Source organism: Phoxinus phoxinus (genome assembly GCF_949152265.1).
Source record: "Phoxinus phoxinus genome assembly, chromosome: 8".
Lineage (NCBI taxonomy): Eukaryota > Metazoa > Chordata > Actinopteri > Cypriniformes > Leuciscidae > Phoxinus > Phoxinus phoxinus.
In genome coordinates this window covers 23,256,148-23,277,125 of record NC_136883.1, presented here as the reverse complement: position 1 = coordinate 23,277,125, position 20,978 = coordinate 23,256,148, and the positions used below count along the sequence as shown (strand labels likewise).

The following is a 20,978-nucleotide window of genomic DNA, read 5'->3' as shown; positions in this document are numbered from 1 at the left end:
GGGATTGGTTGATTCCCCCTGTCAGCATTTCAGAAAATGACAGAGGCCCATTCCCAAAGCAAGTGGTGAAGGTGTATATCTCTTCTATGTGTCCTTTTTACTTTGTATTTTTAATTTGCATATTATTGTCTTCTTTGCGCTGTCTTTATTTGAACATTTCATAACAGAAGAGTTCTTTTCTTTGCTTCTATCTTTTGCTCTAAAGATGAAGTCCACCGCTGCTGATTCCATGAAAATGATTTATAAAATAACAGGTGCTGGAGCCGACCAGCCTCCCAAAGGCCTTTTCAAAGTGGATAAATATTCAGGCATGTTGTGGGTCACCAAAAACCTGGACAGAGAGGAAACTGAAGAATACGTTGTGAGTGACCTGCAGTGATCGAAGGATCTCAAACATAACAAAGTTAGTGTGTAACTTTATAAGAGTAGTTAATGTATATAAATGCTGTATGTTATGTGTCTGTGCACTTGAGCAGCTCACGACTCATGCCTCAGCAGAGGATCAAGACTACACTGAAACCCCTGTTCAACTCACCATTAAAGTTCTTGACCAAAATGACCACAAACCCTTCTGTACCCAAAATCCTTTTATGGGAGAGGTCCTAGAAAGGGCCAAACAAAGTAGGATGTGGAGATCCTTCTATCCGTCTCAGAAATATCTTTCAATAACTAAGCATTTGTTTCTTAGAAGATTAATAACATAAAATACTATGTTTTATACAGATGTGCCTCTCATACAAGTGACAGCAGAGGACCTGGATGACCCCAAAACCTTAAACGCCATTGTGCGTTACAAACTGGTGAGACAGGATCCCAACTTTGGGGCATTCCGCATTGACCCAACCAATGGAGTCATCAGTCTGGCCTCTATGGGCATTTTGGACAGAGAGGTATTAAAACTAAAGTGATTTTGCACAAGTAGAGACCGGTTGTTGTGAAAACTAAAGCTATTGTAAATCATTTTTGTTGTAGAAGCTTGTTGTGTAGCGCAATTGTGCTTTGGCCACCCTGTGTTTGAGTCCAAGCTTGTGGTCCTTTCCTGGTCTTGCCTCCACTTTGCTTCCTGTCAGTTCCCTACGCTCAGTAAAGAAAATTCCCAAATTAAATCTTTAAATAATAGATCAATATTAGATGAACTTAAACTTAAAGGTGCAGTATGTAATATTGATAGCTAGTGGTTGAAACGAGCACTGCGATCCAAATTCAACATTTTGGAGAGGGTTGTTTCTCCCTCCTCCTCAGACTCGACGCTCACGCTGGTTGCCAGATTGAGGACATGCAACAGGAACTAGAGTTGCGTGGATGGGCTATTGTTTCATCCGCAACCGCATCACAAAACTCATCGTCCGTCTGCCATCCATCCGAACCAACGTTTTTGACCAATTTTCAAAACCGCACCGCCCGCCATCCGCTAATTGGGCGATGCAAGACGCTGCTGATGACAGCCGCGAGACTAGAAAGCTCTTACCTCAGAATATCAGCAGTGAACTCCGTCTCCGTTCGGTGCACAGGGACAAAATTAAATAAATAGCCTAAATTAAATGCACTTCTGCAAACCTGACCTTATCTGATAGGCTACAGTACAATATTTTCATTGTAGCCTAATAGAAAATGCATTTTTGCACATCATTTCAACATGCTGCTATTTAGCCTACTACTAATGAATGCCTATTTCACTTAATTTTTTAGCAAATAGATAGAAAGCTCGAATAAAATAACAAGTCATTTACATTATAGGCAATGTCATGTCAGGGTGACGACTAGGGCACCAACAAAAATAGCCTAATGAAAAATCAATAGTTATAATGCCGATATTATTTTAGTATAGAAATGCTGACATCCCTAGTCTCCCGAAAGTTCTGCGGAGTCCGCGGCTGTAACCGCCAACCGCGCATCTCTAACAGGAACAAGCGCAATTATTAATAAAAGGTGACGAGCCTTACACTGCAAGTTGATGAGTTGATTTATCCGTGTTTTAATATTCCTCTAAACATAGAGTTTTTAAAATGGATGCTTTTTAGATTGGGTAGAATCTGCGATCTCTGACCTAGTTTGCTTGCTGGCTAAAATACGCTGTGTTTTCCGCCGATTGGCAACCGGTGGTGTCGAAATACTATTGGGTAAATTGGCAGTAGGCGGGATCACACAGAACAAAACAAAAACAGACATTGCGACACAGAACGCACATTTCAAAGTAAAATAACTGGCTGTAACATTGTTTTTCGGGGAGAAACAAGTATGTGATCTTAGGATGTTTCCTAAATCTCTGCAAACATATGGTATTTTTGTGCTTTAGTACAGTCAAAAAATGTTTTACATACAGCACCTTTAAACTCATTCTGTTTCAGGTAGTTGCCCATTTTCTTTCTTTCTTTCTTTCTTTTTTTAGTTTAAGTACTAAAAATACTAAAACTGAAATAAAGATTAATTAAAGCTAAATAGAAACAACCAAACAGTAATTAAAAACTCTATAATAAAATAATAAAAAAGCTAATTCAAATATTATACAATAGAAGTAAGTAAATAATACTAAAATAACACTTGACCAAAAGGGTCTCTCTACCTATGAATTATGGGTGGGTGGTTTCTGCGGATTACCAAACTCTGGCTTTACTGAAATCACAGTCAGTGCTTTTTTAAATGGAATTTGTATCGAGGCAGTAAACAGAATGCAGAATTGCAATTTCAAGTAGAATTTAAATTATCTGAAGTTATGTAATGTTTCATTTTTAACTTGAAAAGGAAAGTCCATCAATACAAACTTTGAATGATATCTTGACAATGACTTGTTCGAAAGTATAAGCAAGTTTAAAATCTAATTCACATTCTAACTCATGAAATGAAAGAGAACCAAATCTTAAATTCAGAATTTTGCCCAGGTTCGTGTCAGTGCTTCTAGCAATGCAAATGACTGTGCTTTTGGGTGGGTAAAGTCACAATTTATGACCAGTGCACCCAAATTTAAAAGCACCATGATGATCACTGGTAGCAAATTAGTTACAGCTCAGTGATATAGACTCAATGTACACTACGGTTTGTGGTTGGTAAGAATTTGTAATGTATTGATCAATGTCACACAATCCTTCAGAAATCATTCTAATATGCTTATTTGGTGCTCAAGAAACATTGCTTATTATTATCAATGTTGAAAACGGGAGCTGCTTAATATTTTTGTGGAATCTGTGATTATAATTTTTTGATGAATAGCAAGTTCAAGAGAACATAATTCACTTTTGATCAAATGTGTTCATGTCCATCCCTGTTGTTACAGAATCATACAGTGTATACGCTGGATGTAGAGGCGGCAGATATGGATGGTCACGGTCTTTCTTCCACCTGTATGGTCACCATCATAATCACTGATAGCAATGATCATGCACCTAAGTTCAGCAAAATAACGGTGAGTTCAATGTTTGTTTTCGCTTCAAGCTTAATTTTCCAAACATCTGGCATTGAGTACTTTTCTTGTTTTTTTAGATATTTATACTGTTGTACAGCACAATGGCCAACTACTGTTGCCTTCATTGTGCTATATAGATAAAAGTTGATTGATTGATTGTGAAACAGTCTGTTTGTGTGTGTTTTGGCAGTATGCAAGCACAGTACAAGAAAATAAGGCTGAGGAAATTGTTGCAAGGTTGGTCGTCACAGATAGAGACGAGCCTTTAACTGCAAACTCAGTGGCAAAGTTCACCATCATCAAGGGCAACGAGGAAGGGTTCTTCAACATCAGCACCGGCCCCAGCAGGATGGTGGGAATTATCACAACATCAAAAGTGAATATACACTCATATACAAACAAAATATACACAACACACAGATATATACACTGCTGTTCAAAAGTTTAAGAATTAGTAAAGAAATTAATATAGCATGGATGCATTCATTTGCTGAAAAGTGACCATAAATGTATGTTTCAAATAAATGCTGGTCTTTTGAACTTTACATACTACCGTTCAAAAGTTTAGGGTCAGCTAGAATTATTATTTTATTTTTTTTAGACAGAAATTAATATTTTTATTCATCAAAAACTCCTGAAAAACACACAAAAATATGAAGCAAGCAGCACAACTGTTTCCAACATTGATGATTGATGAAAATATTTCTGTTGCTACTGTATTTTTGATCAAATCAATGCAGTCTTAAAAACATATAATGAAAAAAAACTTAATTAATATCACTAACCCCAAACTTTTTGAGTATTTTATTGTCTTCACAATAGCACTGTGACTATTTTGTTCCACCAGCATGTGTGCTGTTACAAGCTACTTGGGTCAGTGATGGGGATAATTTTTTTCCTCTGAAAATAAAAATCCATTTGTCCGTATATTTTTAGGCTCTGGACTTTGAGCAGGCCAAAAATTTCTCTCTGCTGGTAGTGGTAACGAACGAGGCTCCTTTTGCTGTTCCTTTGCCCACCTCCACTGCAACCGTCCCAATCACTGTGCAGGATGTAAACGAGCCACCTGTCTTTGAGTCTGCAGAGAAACGGATCATCGTTTATGAGGACCTTGTGGTGGGCAGCACCATCCAGAAATACACAGCCAAAGACCCAGACACTGCTAGAGAGCAGAAAATAAGGTTTTACATGCATACATACACAAAACAGCACACTTATATGTGTGTGTAATATCATGAAACCCCATTTTTGTGTGTTTATCTAGCGTATTTATCATGTGGCCAACCTTGATCAAAGTTGTAATAATGTCCGTTGTTGTTTCTACGTTAAAACAATGTTTAATGGTTTTAAAAAGGTTAACAGGAATACTTATAAACCAACTTTGAACATTTTTGATATCAACGTTGGTCCGATTTCAACAGTGATTTAACCTTTATACATGACGTTGATTCAGTAAACATTGAAATGCCTGCTGGGTATGTTCTATTATTTTAATCTGAATAATTTCTTTGTACTTTAAAACCCAACTAAACCAACTAAAAAGTTTTTTACAATAAAGTACTGTAGTGGTACCATTTAACGGTTATCCAATGGTACTGTAATACTATGGTACTTTGATGTATATTGTATTAAATTATTAACATATTCATGTAATTACGGTAATTCTTTATTATTTATCATCATTTCTACTATTCTTCTATGTTGGAATATATCGCGATAACCACAAACCATAAAATGAAAAGTACACAGCGCTACATGTAGACATGTAGTCAGCGTTACAAGTCTCACATGTCATTTGTTTCATTCATACTCGACGCTGGAGAAGAATATAGAGAAGAAAGAAATGTTTTGACTGATGAAACGTGAAGAGAATTAACACACGATTGCAACATATTGTTTTTCTGTGTTCTTCAAACCATCTCAGGTATATTTTATAAGGAAAATGTATATTTATAATGCAATGCTAATCGACATAGCCTTTATCACTGTATAGAATACTATAAAATAATATAATTTCTGCCTCATTCTGTGATAGCCCATTACCATTCTCAGATGGAAGTTATTTCAAACATTTGATTGACGCTATAACGGGTGTTTGGAGTGAAAATATGTCATTTTCTCATATATTTTACTTCGACGCTGTACTACTAAGTAGTGATGGAAGAAATTAACCTTTGTAGATTTAAATCAATTAAACTAATTGCTTCGCAAAATGATTCACTATTTCGAACCACTCAACAACACACGTTGGTGACGCCTGCTGATCAAAACTCTTTATTCCAAACTCCTGCCAAAACATGCATAAAAACAGCTTTTAAAACACATTGCAAAAGTTTTATTGAAAGTATTTATTTATTAAATGCAATTAACAAATGATCAAATACCAATAAATAGGAAGTGTCTGTATAACGTGTTATTTTATCAATTTGCAGGACTTGTCTAAAGGGGCATTTCTAAACAGGCCAATAAGAGACTACCGTATTAACTATTACTCCTTCCTTTTAATTACACAAATGCCTCATTATGTCATTGCATGTCTGCAAATGTATAAAACTGATACAAGAACATGTAAAAACCATAACAATGGTGGTGATCAGTGATTAATGGGTTCGCTGTGATCGACCGGCCCCCAACAGCGGAACATTGCGGAACAGTTGTGATGCGTGCTCCTGACCACTGTTTCAAAACAAATGATTCGCAAAGGAATCAAAGCTTTACAAACCCATCGCTAGTGCTAAGCTAAAAATGGTTAGCATTTTAGTCTCTATCAAGCATTATTTTATGATAGCATGGTTTCTATAGATATTGAGATATATCGTTATCGTGAAGTATTTTGGCTACGATAATCGTGTAGTGAAAAATCTGATATCGTGACAGCCCTAACTCCAAGGTACTACTATAGTACACATGCAAACAATACCATTTTATGTGCACCACTGTGTCTGTCGTGCTCATTGTTTTGCTTTTGTTTTGATGTCAGATATAAGTTGCTGCATGATTTTGCAAACTGGCTGGAGATCACAGAGGACACTGGACTCATCAGAGTCAGGAGCTCATTGGACAGAGAGGCCTTGTTCATAAGAGATGATCAGTACACCGTCTTAGTAGTTGCATATGACAATGGTAATTTAAGTAAATATTTAGATGATTAAAGACTTGGAATAGTTCACCCAAAAATGAAGCTTTATGATTTGTCCAAAGCAGACTTATTACGTCAGCATGTTCTGACCTTGTATTTGCTATACCGGTAATCCAGTTCACACACAGCATCATACCGGTAATTTACTGGTAATGTTACATCTTCTCATACTGGGAAATTGCCAGAACCGATTTACCGGTATTTTTTAAAAAAAAAGGTCCATGTTCAAAAAAATTATTTAATGGTAACTTACCAGTAAAGACTGTGTGGAAAAGAGCAGAGTAGACTTTCTGCTAAACACTCCTTGTTACAGATTACAGAATTTTACTCTTCTGGTGAGCTACTCTTTTTAAACTGCACACACTTCATGAATTATTCTGACCAAGGCAAGGCCTCAAGCCTTAAAAGTTGTTGCATTGTATTTCTTTCTTTAGATGACGAGCCCGCCACAGGAACAGGCACATTAGTGATTAAGCTGTTGGATGTTAATGACAACGCTCCAGTGCTGGAGCAGCGCAGAGTCCCAATATGTTCTAAAGAACCGAAGCCAATTTGTTTGACCGTCACAGATCCAGATGGACCAGAAAACGGCCCACCATTCATCATAGATCTACATAAAGAATATCAAAGAAACTGGACCATCATGAGCAACTCCAGTAAGACTGGTTCAGCTAACATTAAGTTTTGTTAATCTGTTATAAATAAATTGTATATTTCACACTCTTCTCTGTGGTATTCTCAGGCTGTGCGGCGTGGTTGAGACCACGCGGACGTTTGGCTCTTGGCGAACACAGCCTTTTGTTGCGTGTGTACGACTCTAAGATGTTATTTCAGGACAGTTCTATCATAGTGGAGGTGTGTGACTGTAAAGGTGATGACGTGACCTGCTCCAGCGGTGTATATGCTGCTAACATCTCCACCCTGTCCGTCTATGTTTTAGCAGCTATCTTAGGCTTTCTTGGTAAGCAAACAACCCATAAATATGGGTTTACAAACCAGAAAAATGTGAATATAGATTTATAAACCTAAATATGACATTTTAATTCCTAAATATATATTTGTACTATTTATAAACTACCATTTTTTTAAAACAGAAGTCTCTTATGCTCACCAAGGTTGCATTTATTTAATCAAGCATATGGTAAAAACATTAATATTGTGAACTTTAATATTTTGTACTTTAATATATTTGAAATGTAAATCATTCCTGTGATGTAAAGCTGAATTTTCAGCATCATAACTCATCAGTGTCACATGATCCATCAGAAATCATTCTAATACGCTGATTTGCTGCTCAAGAAACCTTTATAATTATTATAATGATGCTGGCATTAGGAATCTCTACTAATAACAGTGCTGATAATATGTAAATATATATATATATTTCGTCTTTTCTCTTTAGTGCTGCTTCTGCTGTTGTTTCTTTACCTGAGGAGAAAGCATGGGATAAAATTGGAACAGTTTAGCCAGAAACAAGAAGACAGGGACAATATTTTTTGTTACAATGAGGAAGGAGGCGGCGAACAGGACCAGGTGCACATGGTCTTCCTCATATAATGTTCAATGAATCCAATGAAGCGTTATACTGTTGCTAAACCTTACTGTACTCCGTGTTTATGTTGTGTATGTACATGTGTTTGTTACAGGACTATGATATGATGCTGTTGTGCTGGAGTCCAGAGATTTCCTCTACAGATATTGCCCCGCCGGCCTTACATACGGCCTTCTATCGCTAACATCCAGAGGAAAATGAAGATATCGGACATTTCATTTATGAAGTATGTATAGAGTGTTTGTGTGTATATGTGCATGAGTCACCATGATTTCTGCAAGTTCAACATACTTGTTGGGCCTGGAACTATGGAAAAGAAAAGATCCAGGAACACGTCAACAACAGAATCACCATCATCACGAGTTAAATGCATGTGTAATATATTGGATCCTGTTTCTGTAGAATATGTGCACAGCAGATGATGACCACTATGTGGCGCCGTATGACTCCATGCTGGTGTTTGCTCATGAGGGTGAGGGGTCTGAAGCTGGATCTCTCAGCTCTCTGCAGTCGTCCATCAGCGATGGAGATCAGGACTTCCAGCATCTGCAGAATTGGGGACCTCAGTTCAGGAGACTGGCTGACATGTATGCTGTAGGAGAAGATGAGTGATATGTCCTCGATATTTATGTATGTATAGGAGAGTGTGATGTGAAATCTGTAACCAAATATGCTGTAATGTGTTAATACATTCTGTCAGAAAAATGGTACCTTTAGCTTGTCACTGGCAAGAGGTAGTGATGTTACATATGACACTGAAGCTTCAAAGCGCGTATCGAGTATGCAGCGCAATTTCACATCAATCTCCGTGCCAGAGCACGTATTGTTTTCAGAGAAACACATGGTCAAACAAGAGCGAAGCCTCTCTTTCTTTCCAGTCACGTGAAAGCTTTACTTTGCGTTCCGGAATGTTTGAATACAGACCAATACTCTGAGGGTTTATGGAAGTTCAAGTTTGTTACTAAAAATGTTTTATATATATATACTCTGCCATATAAACAGTATAAAAAACATTAAATAATTAGAGCACCATTACTTGCCTCATACAAATCTGTTGGTCATATTATTATTATTATTGTTACATTGAATTTATTGCCAAATTTGAATTTGTGAATTACAATATCAGACAACTGAACATTTAGTATTGTTAGGCTTTTATTTGTGCTTAATGGATGAAACAACGGAGCATTTTTCTGTGTCCTCATTCAACCCGCCACATACCGTATCTACCCCAAAAGTACTTTTAAGGTACCCTTAATATACTATATAGAAAAGGTGTAACTTTGAGGGTTCTCCCACAGTGTTAGATCGTGTCAAAATGTTAGATCGGATTGATCTCAATGTCATATATCAGATATATTGTAATAGATTCGATCCCGGATGCCGAATCCCTACCAGAAGATATCAGTCTTCTATCAGCCTAAGAGTTTGACTGACAAAGCCAGGGAGGAGCAGACGCTGGAGATGAAGTGATGATAATACAAAGAGCAGAGTTTATTGAATAATCTTAGTTGCGTATGTTTAAAGACTTCGTCTGGCCAGTACAATTCCAGAAAGTGTTGTTATATCAAGGGGAAAACAATGGACAAATATTACTGCTTCACATCTGTGACGTTAAAAACCTTGAAATGGAGGAATGAAATGAAGACAAACATCCCTTCAAACCACACAATCATAACATTTAAACAACAATTGAAAATTGATGCAACACACACAGGTTGCTACTGAAAATCTTTAGATCCTTCATCAGTGACTTGCTGTTGTACCCCAAAAGAGATAATTGTGTGCAGTGTTTCTTACAGTATAGAGTTAATTCAGAAAGAATAATCCAAGACCGGGGGATCGTGCTGTATGTTTTTTCTCATTCCTTACTGTAGTTTAGGATATTGTTGTTTTATTAGAAAAATGTTTGCAGACATGTTATATTTGCGTTATTCAACTGAAGCTGAATACAAACTGGCTAAATGTACAAGACAAGCACCTGCTCTTTATTTATTTTTTAGTTTTTTTGCTAATGAGTTTTACATTTTAATTTTACTTTTGTTTAATACAATAGTTTATCTCATTACAAATTTGCTTTAGCAACTTATAGAATATTATTTTACCGTGTGCATTTTTGTTGTTGCTTTAATTCTAAAAATGTACGCTTTATAAAGTCACCTTCATTTATATAGCGCTTTTAACAATATAGATTGTTTCAAAGCAGCTTTACAGTGATAATAGGAAATTAAAGTAACTTAGATGTTTTATCTTTACAGCAGCTCTAGAAGGAACTAGATTTATAATAACCAATAAGAAACTATGACACTAAAGCAACCTTTGACCACATCCTGCCTAATCACAGATCAGAGTCAGGACTCTCCCTATTGGGCGGGCATTAAGAACTCTGAGAAAGAACTTTGACCCTGCATTTGACGAAGACGGATCTTCTTGAAGTGTTTCTGTGTACTTCATTGTTTGTTGACTTGTTTTGGACTGTTTCATATCTAATGCCTGGTATTCCGGAGGTAAGTTATGCATTATTTTATTTGGGATGACTTGTATGTCAGTAACAGTCAGATATAGACTTTATATTTTTTCAGTTGTCAGACATGACTGTAAATCCTATGTTGTACTGCTCTAGATGTATATGTTGACCAATCGAATAATTACACAACAATAATTCAAAATCAGTTTTGGAATTTCACCATAGCCAAACCATTTGCTGCTATTGTTTCTCATGATGTCACTTGTTTTGTCCCAGATGACGCAGAACATGTTTCAGGAGGGACTTCATCAGGTGTTTCTTAAGGAACAGCCTTTGCCCAGCACAGTTTCAGATGCTGACTCCACAACGGGAAAGCTGGTGGAGGATAGACTGGTCCGTTGGTTTGGGACAGTGGTCAACACCCGCATCCTTCTGTCTGGGGTAACAAAAATCTAGTTTAACTGTTATAGACACCCAATAAAACTGATTACATGAAACATGTATGCTCATCTTTGAATGTTAATATAGTATTAGACTATCTAAAAAAAAGCATATTACCATGCCACATTTTTGCAATATATAGTACGTGTACAGTGAATAGTATGCTAATTTTTCTGTATTACATAGATTCCTTGGATGACTTGCAACACTTGACAAAATAGTGGTATACAACCAAAGTACACACATGCATCCCTTGCAATTTTTGAAGGTCAACTTCACCTTTAATTTTCAGTTTGGTTAGGAACTTAAACCATAAACACTTTAAATTTTTCATGATAGCTGTATCAACAATATTTATCTTTCATTTATCGTTTATCTTTTTCTTGACTGCCAAAAAGATTTTAAAAATAACCATGAACACCACTCACTTAATTAAACATGCAAAATGTGGCATACTAATATTTGAAAGATTTGTTATTGCATATCATTACTGCTTCGCATGCTATTTTTGACCAATATTAGACAGTATATACTGTGATATACTGTACTCTCTCTCTCTCTCTCTCTCTCTCTCTCTCTCTCTCTCTCTCTCTCTCTCTCTCTGTTCTTCTCTCTCAGGTTGTTCAGATCGTCAGTGCTGTCTTCTGTATTTTCTCCACCTTCTCGTATACTTGTTTGACTTTCAGCTGTTCTGCATCTTTGACAGCTCCAGTATGGTGTGGTCTGTTTGTAAGTGCTCAAATGAACATTTCTGGTTCCCAAATTTGACAATCAGAAAATCAGAACAAAGCAATTATCACATGCTAGAGTAGAGTTACTAATTAGTTGTTTTTTAAATATCTGTATCATATTCATGTTTATCTTTTAGTATGTAGCCACCGGGTCACTTGCAATTGACGTCCAGAGGAAACCCAACAAATTCAAAGTAAGTTTGTTTTATGTCTTTTTTTTAATGACCTTAAAGGATTAGTTCACTTTCAAAAAACAAATCCTAATAATTTACTCACCCCCATGTCACCCAAGATATCCATTCCTTTCTTTCTTCAGTTGAAATTTGAGGTTTTGGAGGAAAACATTCTAGGATTTTTCTCCATTCAATGGACTTCAATGCAACCAAATAATTGAACCTTCTTTCCAATGTTCAAAGAAGGTTCAAATGTCCGTCTCAATGCAGCTTCAAATTCTCTACACGATCCCAGTCGAGAAAGTTCCCAGTTTTTTTCGTGACCTTCCCAACGTGATGACGTAATACGTGGCGCATCTCAGAGATGGTACAAGACGGGTATTTGTGGTTAAAATACACATATATATATATATTTATATATATATATATATATATATTTTTTTTTTTAGAAAAGGACTGATTGTTTAGCTTATTTCTCGACTGGGATCGTGTAGAGACTTTGAAGCTGCATTGAGACGGACATTTGAAACTTATTTGAACATTGGGATAGATGGTTCCCATTTTTTCTACTGAAGAAAGAAAGACATGGATATCTTGGATGACACCGGGGTGAGTAAATTATCAGCAAACATTTTTTTGAAAGTGAACTAATCCTTTAATGAGTTTCCACCTTAACCAGCTACAATGACCCCAAATATATATTGCATACTTCATTAATCAAGACACAATACTGTTTGCCTACAAGTGTATCTTTAATGCTTTGTCATTTTTAACTCAACAAACGTCTTTGTATAAAATGCTTGAAAGTGTGTTTGTGCTCTTTTTTTAAATTCAATTTCAGTTTGAGGTTTTGTTGTCTGATGATTTTCATATATTTATGTCCAAATCAAATGTTTGTTGTATAGTTTGGGACAAATGTATGTGTATGTTCTTACATTTACCAATTACATTTAACCATTTAGAAGACGCTTTTGTCCAAAGCGAATTACAAATGAAGAGAAAAATAGAAGCAGTTATACAAACAAAAGAGCAACGATATGTAAGTGTTGTGACTATTCCCAGTTAGTCTAGCAAGGTTTTTGTTTTTTAAATGGAATAGAAATATAATAGAAAGTGCTAGTATTAATGGGTCAAGTGTTGACGAAAAAATGCGTCTTTAGCCGTTTCTTGAAAATGGTCATTCCACTAGCAGTGATCAGTCAAGGTAAAGGTCCGTGAAAGTGATTTTGGGCCACTTTGGGAATGGCTGAATGGAGAAGTTGTTGACGGAGTGTTGGGTTGGCCGAAACCCCAAGCAGTTCTCTTTTGGCAATATGACGTATCATAGCATTATGATATGTCATATGTTAACACCGTAACATCATATAGGCTGCTTGTTTGAGTAATATGAGATATGTCCTGTGTTGTAGGTCATGACTCTGATGGGCCTGAACATCTTCGGCTTGCTGTTTGCATTTTGTTCTTTTTTCCCCTTCTTTATGAAATCCTCACAACTTGACAAAGCCACCCCTCAGCAGGTGTGAATACAGAGACACTGACACATTAATAAGCCATTGGTAAACCACTGGAAATTAGTTCATGTCTCTTCATCTCTCTCTCTCTCTCTCAGCGCATTGGTGTGCATGTGCTGAAGGGCAGTGGTGTAATGTCCATCCTCCAGTGTATGTTTGCAGCCATGTACACGCTTTTTCTTATTTGGAGAGGTATGCAGTCCTACAGCGCCTCCTACAGAAAGGACTACGTCAGCGTATTGCAGGTACACCAGGTACAACGTCTTCAAACTCCAGAATATGCTGTTATAAATGCAATATTAATGGTTATTTGTTTTATGATTAATGCAATATCTGACCCTGTGTGTCTTAGAACAAAGAAGAACATACAGATCCACTGCTGGACAATGAACATTTCAGCATTTGAACTGTCAGTGCGTGAAATCAGGAGACTTATGCAGGCAAATGTATGGCTTATTATATTTTTTCAAAAGGATAAATAAAAAAACAAATCACATTTGCAACCCAGTTTACTATTACAAATAACAGTGATATTGCAAAAACCTGAATATATATATACTGCATACTTCCAATTGTTCCATATCATTTATAAGTTCTATTTAATGTACTGTATAATTCATTACATACATATGCATGTAATTTGTGTGGATCACATGGAACTCATCAATGGTTTTGTATATTTATATATATTTATATTCAATTATATTAAATTGTGTCTTAATTAAGATGTGTTTGTTGTGCCATTGCTGAAAGGAATACTGTTCTATTCTGTGAAGAGAACATAAGTTTACTTTCTTAATAGAAGTTACAGGTCTTATGCACAATTCATTAGTTTCATTTCAATTTTCAATTCATTCTAGAGAAAAGAGAGATTTGCATAATCAAAATGTAATAACTTTATCCACTTCTGAAATTACTTTTTTGCACATGTGGGGAAAAGATATATATCAACAAATATTGTGATAACATACTTTTCACCAGTATTGTGTTTCAAACAGAGAAATGTTTATAACAGAAGCTGCATTGTTAATGCCGTTTCATGTTGTCTTTAATACAGTTTTTACATCTTTAATACATAGTTTAATTTATCTTTGCACAATCTGCACACAAGATACTGAAAATGAATGGTTCTGATGATTAATGTGGCTGAGAGAGATGAGATTTTAGTAGATCTACCTCAACCCACATACACATACATGCATACATATACACACAAACTTCACAAATAAAAGCAAACTGCTGAATATTTAAGTATGCAAATGCTCTCACGCACAGACAGCTTCACTTATTTGTCAGTTCAGCATCCACATCTTCTTGAGGTTTAAGGGCGTGCCATTGGGCGATGGGTCTTCTTGGATTGGCTAACATATCTGACCAATGGCGCTGCTCTGTTCCTGAGCTGTTCAGTCCAAGGAAAACCTTTCCAATGGCATCATTCTTCCCAATTTTGTCGTAGTCTAACGCCGTCACCACAACCTGCACTTTCTATAAAGAGAGAAGACAAGAACCATCAGTGTTCCATTTCTGAAGACTCAAAAGACATTTAAAATTATTTTAAGATGAACAGAACTCTACCTGAATATGCTCAGATGGAACTTCAAAACTAAATGATTCGTTGTAATATGGGTTTAGTGTGTTTTTCTTAATTGTGGTTTTCTTTTTCTTCAGTCTTTTGCCATTCTGCATCAGGTGGATTTTTACATATGGGTCTGTAGAACAGAAATATAATGTCAGAATCAGTGAACTAGGTGGAAAGATATTTCTGACCTATGATCTGAAATGTGTCATTATATAATTGGGCACTTTTTCACCCACCTGAGAGACCACCCACATCCATTTTTTTGAGGTTTTTGGCCTCCAGAACGACAACGGTCAGCTTTCCAGCAGTGGGTACATAGCGCAGAGACAAGCAAACATCACCTAACCGCTCATGCTGTTGAGTCAACAACACAAAGTCAATTGTTATTTCTCTCCTCAATCCTGAAATCAACATATTTCAGCATAATTCAACAGCCAAAGAATCAAACTAAATATCTGACTATAAGCAACTTTGCCAAAGTCATTATATATAAGTGATGTAAATATAAGGGATGCTTTTAATGACCCTACAAGTTCGATTAAACCACCAAAATATAAGGAAAAATAATTTATTTTTTAAATTTGAGGGAAGAACAAAACACTAAACTTGGTTAAGGTATTTATCTGACAAAATTATTTAGCAAAAAAAGATAAACTACAGTTACAGGTTTTATTTAACTATGCATAGAAAAACAAAAAGCTCAGGAAAAAGCATGCATTGACTACAGCTGTCACATTTGATCTGTGTTTGTGTTTTGCTTGAGTAGTTTAGTTTCACACTGTTCCCAGTTCAGTTTTCTGTGGTATTTCCTTTGACACATTTTATCTGATCACATTTTAGCCCTCTGTTGCTTCTGTTTACCATGTTTTTGTTTCCTGATACCCGGAGTAGTATTTTAATTTGTTTTGATTAAAGTTACTGCTTGGGAAGAGGTTCGGTCTTTATTTTCGGTTTTGCCCCATCCAGTTTGTGACAGAAGATCTGACCTGAAAAATGGATCTAACAGCAGTTTGGATCCTGTTCCTCGAAGTGCACAAGCAGAGATTTCTACTGTAGATCTGGTTCCTTGTGTGCATTATGAGTGCATAAGCTGCATGTTTTTCTAAGCAGGTCTGAATCAACGGGCCAAGTCGTTCCTGCCCAGAGATGACTCTCATTGGACGTTCCAAGAGTGTGTCGAGTGGGTGTTACATCAGTGCGGATCCCCCTACACCATTGGAGAGAGTGAGGAGGGTCCAGACCATGGGCCAGACAAGCTATTGCCCACAGCACACCACGCCACCAACTGACCACATGACAGAACCTGCCACAAATAAAAAGCTGAAGGCCTGCAAGGAGGTGAAGCTCTGGAGAGCCTGACAAGATGTGTGACTCTGTGATCATTTCCACCATGGAGCATGAGGCTTCTTGAGGCCAAGTTCGTCCTCGAGCCTGTTAAAGAGTCTTTCCAGGTGTGTAAGCCAGTCCCTGTGCCGTTCCGGTACACACTCTCATTGAGTACGAATCGATGCTGTGGAATGGAGCCCCACCCAAAGTGCCAATGCTGATGTCAAGCTCGAACCCCATTGTAAACATTAAGGAATGGATTAGTTTTGTCTCCCAGGACCATGTCAGTGTGGTTTATGATGCTCCCACCCTGTATCACACTCTCACCTCCTCTGCCCATCAGCCAAAGGAGGCCGTTTCTGAACTCTCTGCCCTTCCTGTCACTGCAAAGAAGTCTATCTCATAATCCTTTGCCTATGCTACCTAGCTCCACTGGCTCCCTACGACTCCTCTTAGCAGGTTCCTTATAGCAGCACTGATTCACCTTAGGCTTCCTGTTCGCCACCTTCGATACATGTGATAAGTCCATGAGACCCCAGGGTGTCCCATTTTGTTATTTTAGGTCTCAGAAGGGAGCTCGTGTGCACCCCTTTTCTGGGCGATATGTGCCCTCGAAGCACACTTTTGTTGAGTCCGCACTGATGCGAGCTCCACGGCAGACTTCTTCCCGACAGTCAAAGCGCCGTTATGTCAGGAAAGTGCGGACTCGTTGGAAGACCACAGTGCTTAAGGGTGCAATTTGGGTCCAGGCCATTGCCCTACCTGCCTGTCAACATATGTATTGCCATACCTCCGCGCACCCTGCTTGCGCAGACATAATTTGTTACATTTAAATAGCACTTTTCAGGGTACTCAAAGCGTTTTACGTGGAAGGGGGGAATCTCCTCTACCCCCACCAATGTGCGGCATCCACCTGGATGATGCGACGCCAGCCATATTGCGCCAGAACGCCCACCACACACCAGCTTACTGGTGGAGAGGAGACAGTAATGAAGCCAATCAGTAAGGGATGATTAGGAGGCCATGATGGACAGAGGACAAGGGGCAAATTTAGCCAGGATGCCGGGGTTACACAGGATTTTTAATGACCACAGAGAGTCAGGACCTCGGTTTAACGTCTCATCCGAAGGACGGTGCTCTTTGACAGTATAGTGTCCCCGTCACTATACTGGGGCGTTAGGACCCACACAGACCACAGGGTGAGCGCCCCCTACTGGCCTCACTAACACCCCTTCCAGCAGCAACCTGGTTTTCTCAGGAGTCTCTCATCCAGGTACTGACCAGGCTCAGGTGGGCAACCAGTCTTGGGCTACAAGGTGATATTACTGCTAAATCTGCTACAGCACACGTCACCAGCTTGTTTCATTCTATGCAGTGTTCGACAGACGCCAATCACCGACTACGCAATATGCTTACAAACGCTTTAACAAATTTTTAGTAATGTATGAATAAAGGCTGTAGATTTTCCGAGGCTGGATATCACTTTTGGACAGTAAATATAGAATATTTTAGTTAATTTTTAATCGAATTATTCAAGTTTATACTTTCCATTTATTTTTTTATATAAATATTAATATAATGGAAAGTATATTTTGATATGCTATGCACATGCTATAATATATAATTTTGTGAATATTTTCTAATCAAAGTTAATAATATATTTGTTTTATTGCAAAGCATGCGTGTGTTGTACCAATTGTTTTGTGTCATGCTGTGCTGCCTATTCAATTCAAATGCCAACGCAAGAATGAAGAAAAAAAATGTATTCAAGAATCCCTTCTTCACTCTTACCTCCTCTTTCTCGGCTTTCTGCAGATCTTTCCATTCCTCTGTAAGATAACTGAAGTCCACTTTATTCATCTGCACCCTCACATCCCCAATAGCATCATGTTTGGAGAAACGGTCAAAGTCATACACTGTCATGACCAGCGTCTTTCCACCAAGCTCTGCATATGGAACCTGCAGACAGAATGAGTCTCATAAGTTTCTGATACTATTTGAATGCAATTAAATGCATTATTGTCCCCACAGCACATTTGTGATTGTGAATGTGTATGCTGTGACCTCTCTAACATTCCTTCCATGAAGGATTTTCAGTGTAAGTGGATTTTAAGAGGTACCTTAAAGGTGAAGTGCTCATTAAAAGTCGGATCTAGTGTTTTGCGGTGAACTTTTGTCTCAAACTTTTTCTTCTTGTCAGGAAGGAGGTAGACTTTCACATATGGATCCGAAGTGCCACTCATATCCATAGCAGCAAGACCTTCTGCCTGAATCACACCCACAATTAACTGAACAAGAAAGAAAGTCATACTTTTATTCATGTTATTATTATTCATAATTTTTATTTAAAAATACAGTTCTCCACTCCAACATTATAATTCCAATGCCTAAGCAAGTTTCTCTCATTAATATGGATATCGATGACTGAATTAACACAGGTCACTGATTTGTATTCATACCGCGCTGTCAGTGAAGTTGTAGTCAAGGGTATAGAGAAGTTTTCCCAACTTCGTAGCCTCTTTAGACTCTGGATCCTCTTTGGGGTCAGAATCAATACCGTGATGGAGAGCCTGTAAATACAATATTATTACAATTTAAAATTACAATTTTCTATTCGAACATATTTTATGTTATTTATTCCTGTGAAGAAATGTATTCCTGTCAACGCTGAATGTTCAGCAGCATTACTCCAGTCTTCAGTCACATGATCCTTCAGAAATCATTACAATATGTTGTTTGCTGCTCAAGAACATTCATTATTATTATCAATGTTGAAAACAGTTTTTGCTTAATGTTTTTGTGGAAACTGTGATTTTTTGTATTCTTTGATAGGAAATACAAAAGAACAGCATTTGCTTGAAATATAAATATTTTGTTGGTTTTCCCTCTCATTTTTGATCAATTTAATCAAAATGAGTCCTTGCTGAATACAAGTATTACTGAATGTGAATACAAGTATTACCCCCCCCCCCCCCCCCCCCCGTAAAGTCTTACAGATTCAAAACTTCTGCACAGTATAGGCTACTGTGTTTGTATGTCAGATCCAGTATACTGTATATGTGAATTAAATTAATTATCAATTTGTTTAATCATTTGTACCTGTTTTGTTCCCTCTTCTTTGACACTTGACATATTGATGGTGTTCTTTTCATTTTTTTCTTTCCCACCCTTATCTTTTTTCTTCTTAAATATCATCTTTTTGCAGAAACACAGGCAGCAGCTTAATGTGATGAGGACTACGAGGAAGCCGAAGGCCACCAAAGCCCAGGATGGTACTGAAACACAACACACACACACACACACACACACACACACACAGAGAGAAATGACAATAAATACAAAGGTGTGTGTGTGTGTGTGTGTGTGTGTGTGTGTGTGTGTGTGTGTGTGTGTGTGTGTGTGTGTGTGTGTGTGTGTGTGAGAGAGAGAGAGAGAGAGAGAGAGAGAGAGAGAGAGAGAGAGAGAGAGAGAGAGAGAGACTGAGACTAAGAGAGAGACTGTGTACTCACATGGGACTTTATGAAGCTCATTCAGAAACTTGCTTCTGATGCTATGGGCCAAACTCTCTGCAGTTGTAGGCTGAACAGCAGCGGGTGGAGAACTCGTAGGTCCAGGTACCTTTGATTCATTCTGTGCTGGAGATGCTGGAGATAAGGAAGGACCAGCCAGTAGAGCATCGCCCTCATGCATTCTGAAGCCAAGCAACAGAGAGTTGCATTATCTAAAGAGTTGCAAGCGACTTTATAAAGTTTTTAACTCCCTTACCTTTTTCATTTGCATAGTGATCATGCTGATGAATTGGGAGCTCATTATAAGGTGTAAAGGCAAAGACAGGTTCACATTCAGCGCACAGCAGGTGACATGACACTCCTTAACCTTGGATTATTTTAAGAAATGCTGAGTAGGAATTTATTGATTTTCTCTCTCTTTACAGTAAAATGAGACACAGAAAGCCAGTGACACTGATACCCCTGAGATGCACTGCTGACTCAAACTTATACCTGAATATGCAGAGCAAATAATAATAAACATGCATATACACCAAACAAATAAACCATCAATATATCCTTCTAATATTTGCAAACCTCAGAGGCATTCAGAATTTATTCAAAGCATTATATAGTTTATGTAAAAATACATGCAGAACCTGGGACACAACATGATCTTATAAGCACATTGAAGTTCACTATTAAGTGTAATCTAAGGATCGTAAAGAATCACACACTAAATTTGAGGAGGAAGAACACTTACCTGCTGCTCTGATTTGAGGAGTGCCCTCGGACTGGCAGTTTATCTGAATTATTGTAGAGCAAGAACTGAAAATTAAAGACAGAAAACAGAGATAATGAGGGAGAGAGAGAAGTCTTGTGCGTCTTGGTGAGTCTCTTTTAAAATAAAGAAAATATTATGATGATTGACTGACCACTGCTAGAGAGAAAATGAGAGAGAGAGAGAATGACTGTAAGCATCCAATTGGCAGGCGGTGCAGCAGTGGGTGGAACCAGGACATTATGACAAAGGTTTTAACCAGGGATGTAGAAAAGAAGGGGTCACATTAAGCATTATTTCCCCAAATCTTTGTGGGACATACAAATGTCTAGATGTCATTGCAATGCCATCCTAGAATGTCATAATTTCCAACACACTCTGTCAGTCAAA

The 20,978-nt window shown here is 37.6% G+C and overlaps 3 protein-coding genes across 5 annotated transcripts; 2 read left to right on the top strand and 1 right to left on the bottom strand.

The window, feature by feature from the left end:
- Window positions 1-3: 3 nt before the first annotated feature.
- Window positions 4-9,502, top strand: LOC307003305 (cadherin-1). The gene is made up of 13 exons (XM_079621574.1): window positions 4-71; window positions 206-361; window positions 477-621; window positions 724-890; window positions 3,272-3,400; window positions 3,591-3,776; window positions 4,337-4,581; window positions 6,381-6,523; window positions 6,974-7,195; window positions 7,282-7,500; window positions 7,942-8,072; window positions 8,186-8,317; window positions 8,494-9,502. Exons 2-12 carry the CDS (start codon window positions 206-208, stop codon window positions 8,273-8,275), a joined length of 1,833 nt encoding a protein of 610 aa, XP_079477700.1. The 5' UTR covers window positions 4-71; the 3' UTR covers window positions 8,276-8,317; window positions 8,494-9,502.
- A 717-nt stretch (window positions 9,503-10,219) lies between these two features.
- tmem253 (transmembrane protein 253) lies at window positions 10,220-14,055 on the top strand. 3 transcript variants are annotated; one of them, XM_079621533.1, is made up of 7 exons: window positions 10,220-10,598; window positions 10,835-10,999; window positions 11,618-11,728; window positions 11,868-11,924; window positions 13,313-13,420; window positions 13,513-13,668; window positions 13,767-14,055. In XM_079621533.1, exons 1-7 carry the CDS (start codon window positions 10,581-10,583, stop codon window positions 13,818-13,820), a joined length of 669 nt encoding a protein of 222 aa, XP_079477659.1. In that variant the 5' UTR covers window positions 10,220-10,580; the 3' UTR covers window positions 13,821-14,055. The 3 variants fall into 3 exon arrangements, with proteins under 3 accessions (XP_079477659.1, XP_079477660.1, XP_079477658.1); XM_079621534.1 differs by having other exon boundaries at window positions 10,220-10,999; window positions 13,513-13,659; XM_079621532.1 differs by having other exon boundaries at window positions 10,220-10,999.
- Window positions 14,056-14,575: 520 nt separating this feature from the next.
- syt1b (synaptotagmin Ib) lies at window positions 14,576-20,675 on the bottom strand. Its single transcript, XM_079620537.1, has 9 exons — window positions 20,571-20,675; window positions 19,829-20,010; window positions 19,419-19,594; window positions 18,779-18,889; window positions 18,440-18,607; window positions 18,111-18,278; window positions 15,230-15,347; window positions 14,990-15,123; window positions 14,576-14,899 (listed from the first exon to the last, which is right to left on the bottom strand). The coding sequence occupies exons 2-9, from the start codon at window positions 20,007-20,009 to the stop codon at window positions 14,696-14,698; spliced, it is 1,260 nt and encodes a 419-aa protein (XP_079476663.1). The 5' UTR covers window position 20,010; window positions 20,571-20,675; the 3' UTR covers window positions 14,576-14,695.
- Window positions 20,676-20,978: the final 303 nt, after the last annotated feature.